The sequence below is a fragment of the Hyperolius riggenbachi genome, chromosome 6, assembly GCF_040937935.1.
Source record: "Hyperolius riggenbachi isolate aHypRig1 chromosome 6, aHypRig1.pri, whole genome shotgun sequence".
Lineage (NCBI taxonomy): Eukaryota > Metazoa > Chordata > Amphibia > Anura > Hyperoliidae > Hyperolius > Hyperolius riggenbachi.
In genome coordinates, this window is record NC_090651.1 from 83,271,741 (window position 1) to 83,292,724 (window position 20,984).

General features: G+C 44.8%; 1 protein-coding gene across 4 annotated transcripts in view; it reads right to left on the reverse strand.

Annotated features, from left to right (window-relative positions):
* Nucleotides 1-20,984, reverse strand: part of LOC137520978 (tenascin-R-like) — a 1,044,586-nt gene that overhangs the window by 173,710 nt on the left and 849,892 nt on the right. For all 4 annotated transcript variants that reach the window (XM_068239622.1, XM_068239621.1, XM_068239625.1 and 1 more), the window contains one exon: nucleotides 1,384-1,647. In XM_068239622.1, coding sequence (XP_068095723.1) covers nucleotides 1,384-1,647 — 264 coding nt within the window. The remainder of the gene's footprint in view (nucleotides 1-1,383; nucleotides 1,648-20,984) is intronic.

Genomic DNA, 20,984 nt, shown 5'->3' on the forward strand with positions numbered 1-20,984 from the left:
CTTTTGATACATGTAAAATTACACTACCGTTAGATACTAAAAGTGACATTTACCGCATTTAAAAGTATACTTTTTTCCTTCGAAACTTTAAAATCGATTTTCTCAAAAACTATAAGGTCTTTTTGAAAAATAGTTTTTTCCTCTTATTTCCAATGATCTCCTTAACATATCCTGCAAATTTAGGGTTTTAGGGTTTCTAGAATTTAAGGTGGATTTGCTATTAAGCATTAAAGTCAGCTGTTTTTTAAATGTGTATTTTTTTTCCTTTGAAACTTTAAAATCGATTTTCTCAAAAACTATAATGTCGATTTGAAAAAAATGTTTTCCTCTTGTAGCCACTGGGGGCCCCTACAAGCTCTGGGGCCCTGGGGCAGCTGCCTCCTTTGCCTCTATGGTAGCGCCGGCCCTGTCAGTTTCGCATTTGTTTCTATGGCTGTGTTCACACAATTCTGTCAATTTCCACAATTTCCAATCCAGTCCTTTTCCGCCAGTTTGTTTCAGTTTTATATGCATTTCTATGGCTGTGGTCACACATAAAAGTTGTATATTTACAGTCCAGTCAGGTAAAACTGATGGAAAACTGACTGGACAGGACCAGACTGGAAACGTGCAGATTTAAGTGTGAACCAGGTCTTACTATATTTACAAGTACATTAGAGGGAGCAGTGGGTGTGGCTTCCTTAGCACCACCTAAGCAATGGAGCAAAAATAATGAATGAAACCAAATGGCTCAGCAATGCGCTTCAGTACTTAGCAAAGCTCTGCAATACATCAAAATGAATGTGTTGTGCTTTGACTAAAAGCATTGGCACTGACACATAATAGATCACTGCTTTGCTTTAAATGCACTGAGGGTCCATATGAAGCTTTGAGGAGGGTCGAGGCACATGGTAATAAAGGGCATGAAACAGCCATGAAGCGGCAATGAAAACCAAATATATAGACTGTGTCAACGGGAGCTGAGAGAGAACGAGAGTGCTGACTTTCCTCATTTACATATGCTATTTGCATATTGTCTGCAAATGCCAGAAACAATTTAAGTCTAAAACCATTGTTTTCTCTTGGACAAGGCATAATTAATTGATACGGCGCAATGCAAGTCCAGTCAGGGTAATGAATAGGCGCCTATAAATAATTTGCTTTACTTATTTTATTGCTACAAATATGCACTGATCTTTAAGTGAAATTTATGACCTAATTTGTTTTGCACTGAGTTGGCTGTAAAACAAATCTGTGATGCACTAAACAGGTTGTATGGAGGAGTAGCTAAAATAATAACATCGATTTTACTCTGCCGGATTAAGACTCAGGGCCGGAGCCGCACGCCGGGGCAATGATAATGCAGAACAGCGGCTCATAAACCATAATAGTAATATCACGTACCTGTAAACGCATCCACGGTCGTCTCTCGGCTCTGCTGCCTCCCTCTCTCAGCGATAATAGTGATAGTGTATTCTGTGCCTGGGTCCAGATCAGTGAGGTCATACTGGGAGATCTCAGGGGAGACTGTGATTTCTGAAGCCATGCCAGAGGACGGCGTGAAAGAGATGCGATAATGGTCAATGGGACCCTGAGCTTTCACCCAGGATAAGGAGATGGTCTTGTCCGTGGATCCTGTCACCATTAGATCGCTTGGGCTGTCCAATTCTGATAGAGAAAAATAAAGAGTGCTGAGTAATGAGTACAGGTTCACATGTCTGATAGCACTATCCGCAGTCATTTGGGCACAGGAGATGGGGAAAAAAAAGGCAGCCTAGTCATTCGGCCAGTCAGCATAGTACGCGCAGATTCGTGGAGGTAAAGGGCCGCCTAACAGATGATCCAGGCTGCAGCGGAGGACAGCGAGGGTCCGCATTAAGCAGCTACCCTACTGTCCTAAAACTTTGTCCTGAACCTCACCCCATCTCTAATACCAAATCTCCCTTAACATTAACTCAACCACACCATCCCATCAGTTTACCGAACTCCTCCCTACCTCTGTCTTCATCCCTTTCTTAGTTAAAGGTTACAGTATAAGGTGTGGATGACTGTAAGGAGGGTTACTACTTACGGTACTTTAACCTTTAACTGAGTTTTGCAACTTTGTTCAATCCTGTTCATGATTTCAACCTTATCAGAGTTGTGCACAGGAAGAACATCTTGCCCCATTTCAACCTACTTCCATTCATTTTACATCCTTTGCCATTTCCAGGGCTAAAATGAATAAAAAACAGTGGAAACAGGGTAAGGTGTTGTCACTTTGCACAGCTCTGATCCCAGTGCTACCCCTAATCTTATACCTAGTCTAACCTTACCCTTCACCCCTTAATCCCCCTTCCTGCCAAGCTCTCCATCCCAGATTACTCCTCTGATGGCCAAACCAATTAATACTTTTTGCATCAACCAGTTTACATATTAAAAACAAACAGTAGATTTATCAAAGTCAGGGCGGAAACAATAATTAGAACAAAAGCGAAGCAGATGGCCAGAAGAAGAATTCTTCTTCTAGACACTCTTGGCATCTGCTCCACTTTGGCACCAATTTTGCTTCAGTTTTCCTTGCACTGTTTTTTTTCCCCCAATACCTTTAATTAAACCGTATAATGTATAATATATTAGTTACAAAGTTATTTGGGTTGAAAAAAAGATATACGTCCATCAAGGTTAACCAGTAAAGAACCACACTAGCTGTACTGTCACATATCGTTCTGGATCACCAGGGATATGTGAGGGTGCCGCTAGTTTGGTACCTTATGTATTGGTTGAACTCGATAGACATATGTCTTTTTTTAACCCAAATAACTACCGGTATGTACGGTAATTTAGTTGACCCTTCTCCTTTTTAGCAATACCTCCAATGGGCAAGCCCTATAGCCCCTCAGAGATCTGTGGGAGTTAATAGTTATATCTCAGACATGGGAAGTAGTAATATAATAGATAGTCCTTTACAGTCATTTTTGTTTAAAGCTTCAACTGTATTTTTGGACACAGTGGAAAGGCTTACAACTCATTTAGGGCCTGATTCACAAAGCGGTGCTAACAGTTAGCACGCTGGTGAAAAGCCCTTTATCATGCCTAAACTCAGTTTAGGCATGATAAGTTTAGGTGTGATAAGTTTAAGTGTGATAAGTTTAGGCATGATAAGTTTAGGTGTGATAAGTTTAGGCATGATAAGTTTAGGTGTGATAAGTTTAGGCATGTTAAGTTTAGGTGTGATAAGTTTAGGCATGATAAGTTTAAGCACCAACTGGGTTAGCACCGCAGTGCACAGCTGATCAAAAGTTTTGCGCTGCAAAGTCTGGTGCACTTCGCATAGAGTTTAATGGCGCTGCTTTGCGTGCGGGACTTTGCATGCGATCTAAACTTATCTAAACTTAGCATGCCTAAACTTATCATGCCTAAACTTATCACACCTAAACTTATCACGCCTAAACTGGCTTTTCACCAGCGTGGTGCAATGGTTATCACGCCTAAAGTCTCTAACTGGGTTAGCACCGCTTTCTGAATCGAGCCCTTAGAGTTTATACAGTTGTCTTCACTGGAGACAACATTCTTCACTTCATTGCCTACTGTCCAGACAGTGAGTGGGAAAATGTTCATCACCACACAGAGATGCAATAGAAGAAAAAAAAACTTCTAGTGGAGAAGGGATGAGGCAGCACTTTTGTAAGATTTTAACTGCTGCTTCTTCATTCTTCCTGTGTCACCATGAGGTCACATTTGAGACCTTGGTGTCACAAGGACAGGAACTGATTCTTGGTAATTAGGTGTCAGAGCTTTAACCCTTTGTCATAGTATGAAAACTGTAAACAAAAAAATTGAAAAAAGGTGGATCACTTATGCTTCAAAACCTGGTTTGTGCAGTGATTGCAGGATACAAGTGTAGGGTCTACTTATGGTGGCCACTAATGATCCAATATTTTTCATCCAATCTTACCAAATCTATGTAGTAGGAGGGTAAATTGAGTGAATATACTGAATGGATGCTTCAGGCAGTTACCTTATATTACATAGAAATGGTAGGATTGGATGAAAAAGATTGGATCATTAGTGGCCACCATTAGCCTCACGTTTAAAGTAAATCTGACGTGAAAATAAATATGAAGCGATAATGAATTGATTCCTAATAGAACTTTCCTAGAGTCCCATATTCTAATGATGGTCTTAAAGGATATCCGAAGTGACATGTGACATGATGAGATAGACATGTGAATGTACAGTGCCTAGCACACAAATAACTATGTTGTGTTCATTTTTTTTTCTTTCTCTGCCTGAAAGAGTTAAATATCAGGTATGTAAGTGGCTGACTCAGTCCTGACTCAGACAGGAAGTGACTACAGTGTGACCCTCACTGATAAGAAATTTCCCTTTTTATCTCTTTCTTGCCCTCAGAAGCCATTTTCTGCTAGGAAAGTGTTTTATAGTTGGAATTTCTTATCAGTGAGGGTCACACTGTAGTCACTTCCTGTCTGAGTCAGGACTGAGTCAGCCACTTACATACCTGATATTTAACTCTTTCAGACCAAGAAATAGAAAAAGGAACACAGCATAGTTATTTGTGTGCTAGGCACTGTACATACACATGCCTATCTCATCATGTCACATGTCAATTCGGGTATCCTTTAAGGGTGAATATATAGTTATTAAGTTGTACACCACATTTACATTAATGCTATTCTTTTAGCTCCCACACAGAGAAATGATGACCTACAGAACTTGTAATCACTATGCTGCCATCAGGGAAGTCTGCATAGCCACACAGAGGTTTTATGGCCTCTAATTAGTAAGCATAAGAACTGCTGTAGAAGTCTACAACCTTTTCAAAGAAAAAACAAAAGTAATACAAGTCAGATTGGTACTAGTGTTGGGCGAACATCTAGATGTTCGGGTTCGGGCCGAACAGGCCGAACATGGCCGCGATGTTCGGGTGTTCGACCCGAACTCCGAACATAATGGAAGTCAATGGGGACCCGAACTTTTGTGCTTTGTAAAGCCTCCTTACATGCTACATACCCCAAATTTACAGGGTATGTGCACCTTGGGAGTGGGTACAAGAGGAAAAATTTTTTAGCAAAAAGAGCTTATAGTTTTTGAGAAAATTGATTTTAAAGTTTCAAAGGGAAAACTGTCTTTTAAATGCGGGAAATGTCTGTTTTCTTTGCACAGGTAACATGCTTTTTGTCGGCATGCAGTCATAAATGTAATACATATAAGAGGTTCCAGGAAAAGGGACCGGTAACGCTAACCCAGCAGCAGCACACGTGATGGAACATGAGGAGGGTGGCGCAGGAGGAGAAGGCCACGCTTTGTGAGACACAACAACCCAGGCCTTGCATGAGGACAAGAAGCGTGCGGATAGCATGCTTTGTACCGCCATGCAGTCATAAATGTAATAAAGATAAGTGGTTCAATAAACAGGGACCACGCGGCAACGCTAACCCAGCAGCAGCAGACGTGATGGAACAGGAGGAGGCGCAGGAGGAGAAGGCCACGCTTTGTGAGACACAACAACCCAGGCCTTGCATGAGGTACCGCCATGCAGTCATAAATGTAATAAAGATAAGTGGTTCAATAAACAGGGACCACGCGGCAACGCTAACCCAGCAGCAGCAGACGTGATGGAACAGGAGGAGGCGCAGGAGGAGAAGGCCACGCTTTGTGAGACACAACAACCCAGGCCTTGCATGAGGACAAGAAGCGTGCGGATAGCATGCTTTGTACCGCCATGCAGTCATAAATGTAATAAAGATAAGTGGTTCAATAAACAGGGACCACGCGGCAACGCTAACCCAGCAGCAGCAGACGTGATGGAACAGGAGGAGGCGCAGGAGGAGAAGGCCATGCTTTGTGAGACACAACAACCCAGGCCTTGCATGAGGACAAGAAGCGTGCGGATAGCATGCTTTGTACCGCCATGCAGTCATAAATGTAATAAAGATAAGTGGTTCAATAAACAGGGACCACGCGGCAACGCTAACCCAGCAGCAGCAGACGTGATGGAACAGGAGGAGGCGCAGGAGGAGAAGGCCACGCTTTGTGAGACACAACAACCCAGGCCTTGCATGAGGACAAGAAGCGTGCGGATAGCATGCTTTGTACCGCCATGCAGTCATAAATGTAATAAAGATAAGTGGTTCAATAAACAGGGACCACGCGGCAACGCTAACCCAGCAGCAGCAGACGTGATGGAACAGGAGGAGGCGCAGGAGGAGAAGGCCACGCTTTGTGAGACACAACAACCCAGGCCTTGCATGAAGTACCGCCATGCAGTCATAAATGTAATAAAGATAAGTGGTTCAATAAACAGGGACCACGCGGCAACGCTAACCCAGCAGCAGCAGACGTGATGGAACAGGAGGAGGCGCAGGAGGAGAAGGCCACGCTTTGTGAGACACAACAACCCAGGCCTTGCATGAGGTACCGCCATGCAGTCATAAATGTAATAAAGATAAGTGGTTCAATAAACAGGGACCACGCGGCAACGCTAACCCAGCAGCAGCAGACGTGATGGAACAGGAGGAGGCGCAGGAGGAGAAGGCCACGCTTTGTGAGACACAACAACCTAGGCCTTGCATGAGGACAAGAAGCGTGCGGATAGCATGCTTTGTACCGCCATGCAGTCATAAATGTAATAAAGATAAGTGGTTCAATAAACAGGGACCACGCGGCAACGCTAACCCAGCAGCAGCAGACGTGATGGAACAGGAGGAGGCGCAGGAGGAGAAGGCCATGCTTTGTGAGACACAACAACCCAGGCCTTGCATGAGGACAAGAAGCGTGCGGATAGCATGCTTTGTACCGCCATGCAGTCATAAATGTAATAAAGATAAGTGGTTCAATAAACAGGGACCACGCGGCAACGCTAACCCAGCAGCAGCAGACGTGATGGAACAGGAGGAGGCGCAGGAGGAGAAGGCCACGCTTTGTGAGACACAACAACCCAGGCCTTGCATGAGGACAAGAAGCGTGCGGATAGCAGGCTTTGTACCGCTATGCAGTCATAAATGTAATAAAGATAAGAGGTTCCATAAACAGGGACCGGCAACGCTAACCCAGCAGCAGCAGCAGCACACGTGATGGAACAGGAGCAGGCGCAGGAGGAGAAGGCCATGCTTTTTGAGACACAACAACCCAGGCCTTGCATGAGGACAAAAAGCGTGCGGATATAGCAGCAATGCTTTTTGCCGCCATGCAGTCATAAATGTAATACAGATGAGAGGTTCAATAAACAGGGACCGGAAACGCTACACCATCCCAGATGTTCATTGGTCATGTTACTTGGTTGGGGTCCTGGAGTGTTGCGTAGTCATTTCCAATCCAGGATTGATTCATTTTAATTTGAGTCAGACAGTCTGCATTTTCTGTGGAGAGGCGGATACGCCGATCTGTGACGATGCCTCCGGCAGCACTGAAACAGCGTTCCGACATAACGCTGGCTGCCGGGCAAGCCAGCACCTCTATTGCGTACATTGCCAGTTCGTGCCAGGTGTCTAGCTTCGATACCCAATAGTTGAAGGGTGCGGATGGATTGTTCGACACAGCTACGTCATCTGACATGTAGTCCTTGACCATCTTCTCCAGGCGATCGGTGTTGGAGGTGGATCTGCACGCTTGCTGTTCAGTGGGCTGCTGCTGCATGGGTGTCAGAAAATTTTCCCACTCCAAGGACACTGCCGATACCATTCCCTTTTGGGCACTAGCTGCGGCTTGCGTTGTTTGCTGCCCTCCTGGTCGTCCTGGGTTTGCGGAAGTCAGTCTGTCGGCGTACAACTGGCTAAAGGAGGGGGAGGATGTCAATCTCCTCTCTAAAGTCTCCACAAGGGCCTGCTGGTATTCTTCCATTTTGACCTGTCTGACTCTTTCTTCAAGCAGTTTTGGAACATTGTGTTTGTACCGTGGATCCAGAAGGGTATAAACCCAGTAATTGGTGTTGTCCAGAATGCGCACAATGCGTGGGTCGCGTTCAATGCAGTCTAGCATGAATTGAGCCATGTGTGCCAGAGTCCTACCAGAATCCTCATCATCCTCTTGTGAGCGTTGTGATAGTTGTTGTGATGCATCATAGTCGTCACCTTCCTCCTGGTCTGCTTCTGCTGACCATTCGCGCTGAATTGTGGAAGTCCAACGTGCACCGCTCTGGCCCTCGTCAGTGGTGGCATGAAATTCCTGCTTCAACTCCAGCTGTTCCTCCTCCTCTTCTTCGTCATAACTGCTGGGGCCAGCGTTCCCTGAGGCGGATGGCCTGATGTTGGTACCATCACGCTGATCGTTTTCTCCTTCAGATTCCCCCAGTTGCATCATGACAGCTGTTTCCTTGATTTTCAACATTGACCTCTTCAGTAAACACAGCAGTGGTATGGTAATGCTGACTGAAGAGTTGTCACTGCTCACAAGCAACGTGGATTGCTCAAAATTTTGGAGGACTTGGCAGAGGTCCAACATGTTGGCCCAATCGGATCCACAGAAGCTTGGCAGCTGTCCGGATGCGCCTCGGTACTGCGCCGTCATGTACTGGACCACTGCACTCTTCTGCTCACAAAAGCGTGCTAGCATGTGCAGCGTAGAATTCCAGCGCGTAGGGACATCACACAGCAAGCGATGGTGGTGGAGATTGAAGCGCTCCTGCATCTTGGCGAGTGCCCCCGAAGCAGTACTGGAATTTCTACAATGTTTGGCCACTCGACGCACCTTCAACAGAAGATCGGCCACGCCTGGGTATGTCCTCAGGAACCGCTGAACTACTAGGTTCATCACGTGCGCCAGGCAAGGGATGTGTGTCAGCTTAGCCAACCTTAAAGCGCGAATGAGATTACTCCCATTATCACACACAACCATGCCCGGTTTCAGGTCCAGCGGTGCCAGCCACAAATCCGTCTGTTCCTTTATTCCCTTCCAAATTTCCTCCCCTGTGTGCTGCTTATCCCCAAGGCAGATCAGCTTCAGCAACGCTTGCTGACGCATGCCAACAGCTGTGCTGCACTGCTTCCACGATCCTACTGCTGCTGGGTTAGCATTTCCGGATGAGGTACAGCTTTGAGATGCGTTGGAGGAGAAGGAGTCAGAGAGGTAGGTGCTGCTGTTGTTATCCAGTGGGAGGGACGGCGGTGCAGCTGTTTGCGGCGTGGGCAACACCCGCGCCGTAGCAGGTGAGGAATCGCTGCCAGGCTCCACAAGGTTCACCCAGTGCGCGGTAAGGGAGATGTATCGACCCTGTCCGAACGCACTCGTCCAAGTGTCAGTGGTGAGGTGAACCTTGCAGGCAACGGCATTCTTCAAGCTTCGGGTTATTTTGCTGACCACGTGCTCATGCAACTCAGGCACTGCAGAGCGCGCAAAGTGGTAGCGGCTGGGAACCACGTAACGTGGGATGGCCACTGACATCATGCCCTTGAAGCTGTTTGTCTCCACCACTCGATATGGCAGCATTTCGCAGGCCAGAAGCTTGGCTATGCTGGCTGTTACTGCTACGGCCCGGGGGTCATTTGCTGGCAATTTCCTCTTGCGCTCAAACATCTCCGACACAGACAACTGAACCGTAGCGCTGCACACGGAAGGGCTGTTGGTTGTTGTGTTTGATGAACACTGGGAGACCTCAAGAGCACTACTCCGGAAAGTGACAGTGTCAGCGTCGTCTGATGTTTGTGAATGTTGTGAACCACGCAATGGCTGGGCTACTGCTGCTGCTGAGGCGGATCTGGTGGTGAGTCTGGTGAACCCAAGGGAGGCAGTGTTGCTGGTACCCTGTCCTGCCGCGTTTGCCCACAGAGTGGGATGTTTGGATAGCATGTGGCGGCTCATGCTGGTGGTGGAGAGGTTGTTAATACTTTTCCCCCTGCTCAGGCGGGTCTTGCACACCTTGCAAATCGCCATGGTAACATCCTCAGTGCAGTCTTCAAAGAAAGCCCAGACTTTGGAGCACCTGCCTCCTTGCTGGCGATTTCTGTTTGCTCCTCTTTTGCCTCTCACTTGAACTTACACGCTTGTGGTGCCTGAAATTGCGCGCCACCTACCTTGTGGCACAAGGCGAACTCGTGCAGCAGTGGGTTCTTCAACAGACTCATCTGTGCTGCTGCTACGACGGCGATGTTCTCGTTCACAAACAAAATCTGGGTCTATGTCCACATTGTCCATACCCTCCTCTTCCATCTCCTCAAACTCGTCATATGTCATTGTGGGGGGCCGCCGCCGTGGAGTAGAGCTCCCCAGAACAACCTCTGCGCAGCTCACTCCAACGTCGTCTTCCAGATCTTGTCGGCCGACCTCCTGCAATTGCAACCCCTCCTGCCCAACTTGCTCTGGGATTTGGGTTTCCGAGTCCTCCTCGGACTCGCCTTGTATTTCAGTGCGCGGTGCATTTCCCACAGTTAATGGTTGTGAATCCGGGCACAACATTTCTGGCTGTTCCTCCATTGACCTTTGAAAGGTGGAAGTTTGTTGGGCTGGGAATAGCTCCTGCGAATACCCCATTGTGTCCTGAGGTAATTCATCGGACTGGTTATCTGGCAGTTGTGTGCGTGGTGTCGCTGCCGGTTGTGTCAGCTTTGTGCCCACTGGCTCCTTGTAACTGGCTGAGGACTCAGAGCTCGTGCGTGATGTGCTGGTGCTGCTTAACCCACTGCTGGACGCTTGAGAGGTCATCCAAGTAATTATCTGGTCCTGTTCTTTTGGATCTGTGAGGGTTGTTGTCCTGGACAACATGGGCGGTATTGAGTGGGTTTTCTTGGGTGCTCCCCTGTGGCCTGTACGTGAACCGTCAGGGGAAACACCTCTTCCCTTGCCCCTTCCTCTTTCACCGGATTTCTTCCTCATTTCACTTATCCTTACAGTACACGCTGACTGGCAGCAGTACAGTGGCAGTACAGAAATGCTATACAGTACCACTATTCCCAGCAGCGACACAGAGCACAATGCTATACAGTGGCGGGTGAGCGGTGTACCACTATTCCCAGCAGCGACACAGAGCACAATGCTATACAGTGGCAGGTGAGCGGTGTACTACTGTTCCCAGGCCCAGCAGACACAGAGTGGAAGTAAACACAATGCTATATAGTCTGGCTGAGCGGTGTACACAGAGTGGCAGTACACACAATGCTATATAGTCTGGCTGAGCGGTGTACACAGAGTGGCAGTACACAATGGTATATAGTCTGGCTGAGCGGTGTACACAGAGTGTCAGTAAACAATGCTATATATAGCGTGGCTGAGCGAGGTACACAGTGGCAGTACACACAATGCTATATAGTCAGGCTGAGCCGTGTACACAGAGTGTCAGTAAACAATGGTATATAGTCTGGCTGAGCGGTGTACACAGAGTGTCAGTAAACAATGGTATATAGTCTGGCTGAGCGGTGTACACAGAGTGGCAGTAAACACAATGCTATATATAGCGTGGCTGAGCGAGGTGCACAGTGGCAGTACACACAATGCTATATAGTCAGGCTAAGCCGTGTACACAGAGTGTCAGAAAACACAATGCTATATATAGCGTGGCTGAGCGAGGTGCACAGTGGCAGTACACACAATGCTATATAGCCAGGCTAAGCCGTGTACACAGAGTGTCAGAAAACACAATGCTATATATAGCGTGGCTGAGCGAGGTACACAGTGGCAGTAAACAATGCTATATATATAGTGTGGCTGAGCGAGCGGTGTACTACTGTTCCCAGCAGCGACACACAATGACTGGGGGGGACCCTGGCTAGCGTGGCTGGAGAGCGAACTACCCTGCCTGCCTACCCAAAGCTAAACCCACAGAGAAATGGCGGAGATATGACGTGGTTCGGGTATTTATTTACCCGAACCACGTGACCGTTCGGCCAATCAGAGCGCGTTCGGGCCCGAACCACGTGACCCGTTCGGCCAATCACAGCGCTAGCCGAACGTTCGGGGAACGTTCGGCCATGCGCTCTTAGTTCGGCCATGTGGCCGAACGGTTTGGCCGAGCACCGTCAGGTGTTCGGCCGAACTCGAACATCACCCGAACAGGGTGATGTTCTGCAGAACCCGAACAGTGGCGAACACTGTTCGCCCAACACTAATTGGTACTATACCCTCACAATGGTTATCTCATCATGCCACGTGTCAGTTCAGGTACCCTTTAGCACTTAAGAAAAACACTAGCCTATTTAATTTAGATTCACTGCTAGTTAAAGTAGCCATTTGGAACTGAATGTTGGTTACATATACAATGTGGACTGGGGCCCACTGGCAGTAATTTTTGGAAACCGCAAAATGCTTGTGATTTCTGAATTGCAGCAGCCCCATGTTTTTAATCGCGATTCCCGGAACGATCACGATTTGGCTCTGCAGCCATTGAATACGATCGGGATTGCTCCAAAAATGCTGAATGCAGCGCTTTGCAGTCGCTCTGCAATAGTAACTGCACCATTTCCTTATGGTTCCACTTTTGCAGTGCTTTGCTGATCATTAAAGAGACACTGAAGCGAAAAAAAAATTATGATATTATGATTTGTATGTGTAGCACAGCTAAGAAATAAAACATTAAGATCAGGTACATCAGTGTAATTGTTTCCAGTACAGGAAGAGTTGAGAAACTCCAGTTGTTATCTCTATGCAAACAAGCCATTAAGCTCTCCGACTAAGTTAGTCGTGGAGAGGGCTGTTATCTGACTTTTATTATCTCAACTGTTCCTGGGCTATTTACTTTTCCTCTGCTAGAGGAGAGGTCATTACTTCACAGACTGCTCTGAAAGACTCATTTTGAATGCTGAGTGTTGTGTAATCTGCACATATTATAGAATGATGCAATGTTAGAAAAAACACTATATACCTGAAAATAAAAGTATGAGAATATTTTCTTTGCTGCTAATCTTTTAGTAATTATTCATAGTACACAACCAATTCACTATATCATATTTTTTTTTTCGCTTCAGTGTCTCTTTAAGCGGTGCAAAAGTACTGCCAGTCTGTCTCAAGTCTCCATTCTCAAGTCATTGCTTCAGAATCTGTCTAGACACCCCCAGCCAAAGCAATATGCAAAGCTGGGAATGTCATAGCAACCAACCTTACACAGGCTACACACTTATCAATGCAGAAAACGGAACTTTTTACACAGGCATTTTTCGTGTTAAAATTTGCTTCCGTCTGCAAATTTTAACATGTAATTTTTTTTTCTGCCGATAATGAAAATCAACGGGAATTTGCGTGCGATGTGTGAATTTATACGGCAAGAAGTAAGGTTTTTTCACACATAAGATAACGCAAAAGAAAAAATGCGAATTTTAGCTGTAGTGCAATTCGACTTTCATTTCATTGCACATTTGCAAAACACACACAAATTTGAATAGGCGTAAACCCGGTCTCAGAGAAACATGATTCAAAACAGAAAAAAAAAGCACCAGCAATAAATGTTTGTATAGCAGCTGAGGGAAAGACTTGTTCAAAGTCCCAAATAATATGTTCAAGACAATCAGCGCTGGATGGTTCATCCACAGATGATAAGACAATAAACTCCCGGTGTCCACAAAGTTCAGTGAACAGTCACCAAATAACAAGCAAAATGAAGTTTTACCAGCTCATAATAGTCCGAACTACAAGGCTATAAATGGCTCTGTACTCAATTCTCAGAATCTCCAACTGACACATCTGATATCCGACCAGGTCCTCACATGATATAGTGGATGTCCCCCACAATATTGCTCAAGATGACAGATGTCAGAATTGGAACAGATGGGACAAACAAGAACCAGTTGGAAGTGTAGACCATTTAATACTGGAAAACTTCACATACACAAGTAAAAACAATGGAAATAAAATCCACATAAGGGGCCCTATAAAGGTAGGGCACCCCAGAAGTAAGATGCGCTCTGCAATAAACCAAATGGTGCAAAAAGGCTGTGCACAGCTGTTTTAGAAAATTCATGGGCGTGGTTTTATATTGCTATGGGGAACCTTTTTAAATTCGGTGCCCACCACTTAACTTCTTGATTCCACAAAAATGCTAATAGGCGAAACTAGTCGAAGGAGACAGGCTGAAACCAGTCGGGAGGGACTCTGTGGCTAGAGTACAGAGTCATCGATAGCCTTGTCGTTCAGGCTATTATGGGCTGGTAAGCCTTCATTTTGCTTGTTATTTGGTGACTGATCATTGAAAATTATGGACACCAGGAGTTTATTGTTTTATCATCTGTGGATGAACCATTCAGCGCTGATTGCCTTGAAAAGAAACGTGATTAGCTGTTGCTGATGGCGATCAGTGTTTTCTGCACTGAGCTACTAAATAAAGATCACTTGGCTGTTGGTTTTCAGTGGAAATGCTGGATATACAGCGTGAATTCTTGTAAATTAACTCTGCAGAGTATAGAAGGAAAGCTATTGTGGTTTGGTCTGTTGTAGGCAGCTTATCATATTATTAAATCATAAAAGCACTAGCTACATACAAGTAAATAGCTAAATGATTTAGAAATTGATGTTGAAGCGCTGGCACTCTGCAGCTCGGTAGAGATTCCACCAGAGCCTGATGCTTCCAAACTTCAAATGACACTTCATACTTCAGAAGATTGTGATTGTATCTGCTGTGAGAATTGTGCGCATGGAACTCAGCTAGATGGACTTAAAGCGTACTATGATTTAATGAGCCTTCAGTTAGATCACAAAAACATAAACAGTGACAATTCCGGAGACACACTGAATGCCACTGTCCCCTTCCTTGGGGACTTGTGACTGTGAAAACAAAGGCAACTCTTTTACACTCAACTGGTGTCATCTATAAATATATAATATAAATGAATCAAAGAGCGAGAAATACTGCAGTCCATGCCACTGTACTACAAGTGCTCATTATATATATGGCTGATTTATGAGACATCTCACCCCGACAGAGCTCAGGTGGACGGTGCTGCATTACACTGATAATTGGACCTCTGTGGCAGAACCTTTCCGTATATTTCATATAAAATGTATATTCTTACTATATATATATATATATATATATATATATATATATATATATATATATATATATTTACACATCTGAACATTACTTCTAGTATGCAGCTGAAAAGGAGAGAGATAGGGCACCAGCCAGGGCCTGGCGCTACCATAGAGGCAGAGGGGACAATTATCCCTGGGCCCCAAAATGCCATTGGGTCTTTCCAGGTCTCCTCCTGACTTGTGCTCCACGGGGGCCCGGCAAACCCAGGGGGAAGCAATAGCCAGCTTGGGGTCCTAAGGGGTGAATATGCTCCGAGGGAGAGCCCCACGTTAATTTTGCTCTAGTCCCCCATTGTGGCATGATCTGGCCCTGGCACCAGCACCTCTTTCTTTCAAGCCTTCTGGACATTCAGGATCTGGGTGAATATCTGATGAATGTGAATTGTATAAGTTTCACTTGGGCACTCTGGTTTCCTCCCAAGGCTCCCCCCTAAATTGGTCCTAGAAATATGACTATGATAGGGATTAGATTGTGAGCTTCTCGGAGGAACAGTTAGTGAGAAGACTGTATATCCTCTGTAAAGCTCTGGGGAAGTTGTCAGCGCTATATAAATACTAAATAATAATAATAATAAAAGACACTCTATATATGGCTTGATATACATAGCCATTAGCCAATGCCAGTACCCATGGGGGTTTCAACCACAAGCGCAGCTGTAATACAGCTATATCACCTTTTTGGCCATGGGAGGTGGATCTGGGCACAATCGCTCAACTGCTAAATAGGGATGCTCGCTGGATTCCGCGGAATTCTAAATTCCTTGATTCCGTCCGGAATTGGGCTAATTCCGAATTCCGCCGGTCGGAGCGGAATTGCTATAGCTCTAAAACGGAATTCCGCGGAATTTTACGGAATTCAAATTTATTTCCTCATCTATCTATCCTTCTCCCTTCCTTCCTTCATCTTCCAGGGAATTGTAGTATTTCAAAAGCCAGCTTACATATCGTGGCTGGGAATTGAACCCAGGCTGGGCTGGGAATTGAACCCAGGTCTCAGTGTGTGGTAGGTAACTGACTTAACCACTATACCACCAACACTACATGCTGAAGCCAGCCTAGCATGTACCATTATGATCAATCCAAGAGAAACAATAGCTTGCTTAACGATTTGTAGCATATCAAAAGCCAACTCACAGTGGCTGGGAATTGAACCCAGGCTGGGCTGGGAATTGAACCCAAGACTCAGTGTGTGGTAGGTAACTGACTTAACCACTATACCACCAACACTACATGCTGAAGCCAGCCTAGCATGTACCATTATGATCAATTTTAGAGAAAAATTAGCTTGCTTAAGGATTTGTAGCCAGGCATGGCCTTGCCTTTTGTGTTCAACAGTTGTCCGAAGAGAACCCCAGATAGCAAGGTAGATTCATCTCTCTCTCTCGCTGGTTCGCGAAGTATATGTGAGTTGGACCCGCCCCCTATACTACATCATTAGGCTAAACTTTGACCCTCTACATCACAGTCAGCAGACACATGGTAGCCAATCAGGCTGCACTCCCTCCTGGTGCCCCCCCCCTTATATAAGGCAGCTGCATCGACCATTATCTCACTCGGTGTATCTGCAGTAAATTAGAGAAGGGAGAGAGGATGCTGCACAGATTAGGGAAAGCTTAGTTAGGCTCTTGTTAGGCTTGTTAGCTTGCTCCTTGCTGATACGTATTGCTAAAAAGCACGGACAACAACTCTTTTGAGAGCGAATGATGTTCTTGTGATGTGTTTTTTTTTTTTTTTTGTGTGGCCCACTGACATATACTTGCATATACAGCCCTGTCAGTCAGTCGTAGCTGGCCCTTGCTAATTCCTACTGTGCCACTGCCAGGCCCAGCACATTCAGTGCCTACCTTTTCACTGCACGTGTGTGACAGCTGCACATTTGTTATACCAGTCACTGCATACCTGTTCACGGTACCTGTGTGTGTGACAGGCAGCTGCACATTGTATTGATACCAGTCACTGCATACCTGTTCAGTGCACCTGCGTGACAGCATGCAGTGTTATATTATATGCCAGTCACTGCATACCTGTTCACGGTACCTGTGTGTTTGACAGCTGCACATTGTATTGATACCAGTCACTGCATACCTGTACAGTGCACCTGCATGACAGCACGCAGTGTTATATTATATACCAGTCACTGCATACCTGTTCACGGTACCTGTGTGTGTGTGACAGCTGCACATTTGTAATACTAGTCACTGCATACCTGTTCATGGTACCTGTGTGTGTGACAGCTGCACATTGTATTGATACCAGTCACTGCATACCTGTTCAGTGCACCTGTGTGACCGCACGCAGTGTTATATTATATACCAGGCACTGCATACCTGTTCACGGTACCTGTGTGTGTGACAGCTGCACATTTGTAATAACAGCCACTGCATACCTGTTCACTGCACCTGTGTGACCGCACGCATTGTGGACAGACCAAATTCGATCAGCTGGACAGTCACTGTTGTTCTGTCATTGAGCTACCTCAGCCCGGCGACCATATGGGCTTGAAAACCGCTATCACCTGCACTCTTGCCATGGTGTGCACCAGTCCAGCACGGCCGTCACTACACAAACAGCTGTTTGTGGTGCGTTACACAGTGAGTTTGGTTTGTCAGTGTGAAGCAGTATACTAATTACACTACCTGATTGATGTATACACTTGCAAGATGTTTTAAAGCACTTTAGGCCTCCAATTTAGCATGCAATGTGATTCTGCCCTTAAAACGCTGCTGTGCGTCAAATCCTGTTTTCCCCCGGGACTTTTGGTGTGTATACCACTCCGCCCTGCCCCCCTCCAGCTTTTAAACCCCTTGAAACATCTTTTCCATCACTTTTGTGGCCAGCATAAATGTTTGTAATTTTCAAAGTTCACCTCCCCATTGAAGTCTGTTGCGGTTCACGAAGTTCGCTCAAACCTGAACTTTTGCGAAAATTTGCGTTCGAGGTTCGCAAAATTAAAATCAGAGGTTCGAGCGATCTTTATGTAGCAGCTGCAGACTGAAGTTTTCAGATGTACTGAATGACATTCAGTTGGCTCGTGTAGTGATTGCATACATTACATAGATTTTGTACTAAAGAGGAGTAGCCCTTTGAGGCAAAACATAGCATAAGTTAGTTTATGCCTTGCAGTCCATCCATATGTGCTAGCAAAGGTGTGCTGAGTATTAAGTGCTTAGAGCAAATGTGTTTCATAAATGGTCCAGTTAATATTCTGTAGAACACAAGTATGTAGCAAATAAAGGGATGAAAACATTCAACTCGGTGTACAGCTACGACAAAGAAAAGGTCCAGAACTTTAAATATGGACCATATTGAATGAAATTAATTTACAGATGTAAATAACTTTAATCATGTGCATCTCCATAATCTGAATAATTCCTATGTTTTTTTTCTTGCACACGCTGCCCCTGCTGCCACATAATTGCATTATTATGGGAAACTGACGTCTCTTTTTAACTAAATGTTTTATATGCTTTTCTTTGTCCATCCCTATTCCCCTTTATCCTGCGACTCAATAGGCAGAAGTGTAATACACCCTTGAGCCTTTCACCATACCCCTTTTTCCCCTCGTTACTATTAATGTGCAAATTCTTTATTAATGTATCCACTGTTCCATACAATGTTTGTATGTTATGACTCCCACAAGTGGGATAATGTTGTGATACTTCACTTGTTCAATTATGCTTATCTGCACAAGAAAACCTTTTGAAACTAAATAGCCAGATACTGCCAGAAAGTAAGCACATGCCATCTTTTTGTATCTCCTATTTTTACAAGCAGTTGTCTATTTAAATACCGGAAAATGGGTATCAAGCTGCATATGCTGTAATGTTTAATACATAATATAATGAACATACCAAGCAATGACACCAGGGGTCTGATTTAAAGAGGAACTCTAGTGAAATGTAAATGTAATTAAAAAAAATGCTTAATTTTTACAATAATTATGTATAAATTATTAAGTCAGTGTTTGCCCATTGTAAAAGCTTTCCTCTCCCTGCTGGTGGCAGGTGATGTCAGTGGAAGTAGCTGCTGCTTGCTTTTTTGGCAGATGGAAACAGCTGTAAACGGCTATTTCCCACAATGCAACGAGGTTCACAGACAGGGAACAGCCAGGACCATGGTCCTGACAGTTTCCTGTGGGAGGGGTTTCACCACAATATCAGCCATACAGCGCCCCCTGATGGTCTGTTTGTGAAAAGGAATAGATTTCTCATGTAAAAGGGGGTATCAGCTACTGATTGGGATTTAGTTCAATTCTTGGTTACGGTTTCTCTTTAATTAAAACAATTGCCAGTGTTAAGGGCTGGTGACTGTTTTATGCTATGTACCCACAATGATATTTTCTGACAGATTTACTGTTGATTATTTCCATGTCTGATCTGATTTCCGATCAATTTTCCATAGAAGTTAACGGAGAATCGATTGGAAAATCGTTTGGAAATCAGATCGAACATGTGTGAAATAATCGATCGGACAGTAAATCTGCCTGAAAATCTCATTGTGTGTACCTAGCATTACACGTGCAATGTTACGCTGGAAGATTTGGGGGTAGCTACTCCCACACATGTAGAGGTCCTTGGGGAGTAGAGTCTCCTTAACCGCTTTTGGACCAGCGTAGTTGAAATCTACACCCTGTTTATGTCCGCTTAAAGGAGGTTAGCCTAAACATGCTGCCCCATGATATACTTACCCGGGTCTTCCTCCAGCCCCTTGCAGCCGACATGTACAGAAAGTAAGTACTGTATACAGCGCTGATATCTTGCACAGCACTACGCAGAGTATATTGGCCTCAATTCACTAAGCTTATCTCCTGTCTTTAATAACTCTTCTGAGCTGTTTATACAGTTATCACCATAGTGATAACTGTAGAAACAGCTCAGAAGAGTTATTAAAGACAGGAGATAAGCTTAGTGAATTGAGGCCAATCATTGTCTTGTCAATTAACTGTCCCTCGGAGGGGCTCACAATCTAATCCCTACCATAGTCATATGTCTATGTATGTATCGTGTAGTGTATGCATCTTATGCTGAGAATACACGTTACGTTTTTTGCGTTCGATTCTTCGCACGATCTATTAGCCATTCGATTCTCTGCTCGATTCTCTTATCTTATCTTCATTTTTCTTATCTTTTTTCCATTCACTTCTATGAGAAATCGAGCGGTACAGAATCGAGCGGAGAATCGGACATGTCGGAATTTTATCATCGAAGGCATCCATCGGAACGATTCTTAGCGAAAAACGTAACATGTATTCCCAGCATTAGTCTAGAGCCAAATAAAGGGGAAGCCAATTAACTTATCTGTATGTTTTTTTTTAAAACAATATTTAGGTTTTTTTAATTAATATATATTAAAAAAAAAACATAGCAGCAATTAAGTACCTCCAAATGAAAGTTCTATTTGTGAAATGAAAAAGAGGTCAAATTCATGTGTATGCCAAGTTGTAAGATCGAGCAATAAACAGTTAAAGTTGTTAAGTGATATTTTAAAAACGTTTGTTCAATTAAAAAAACAAATATAAAAACAATTATATAAAAAAAAAATCTTTCATCTGTTCAGGGCTGTAGAGTCGGTACAAAAATCATACGACTCCAACTCCTCAGTTTATAAAAACACCGACTCCGACTCCAGGTACTCAAAACTGCTCCGACTCCGACTCTACAGCCCTGCATCTCTACCTGGTATTCCCCTATTCACACTTACCGAAAGTTACTGCTGTAACCAGGGCCGGTTTAAGCAACAATGGGGACCCAGGGCAAAATAAACCTGGGGGGCCCCCCCAACAGATACCCCGGAGCAAAAATTGGTATTAAGGGACCTTTTTTGCAGCTGGTATAGTCAGGGTTTGAAGCCCCAATTGGTCGGAGCTCCACATTCTGGCTTCCCCAGGCTGCATGGGGGACAAGGGGTTAAAAAGTTTCAGAAGGGGGGACCCCACATGATTTAAAAAAAACAAATTCCCACACTCTAAACATAAAAAAAAAATTGGGAGAATAGGAAAAAAAATGCCAGGGATCTTCATACAGCCATATTGCGGCTGTATAGCGATCCGTGGC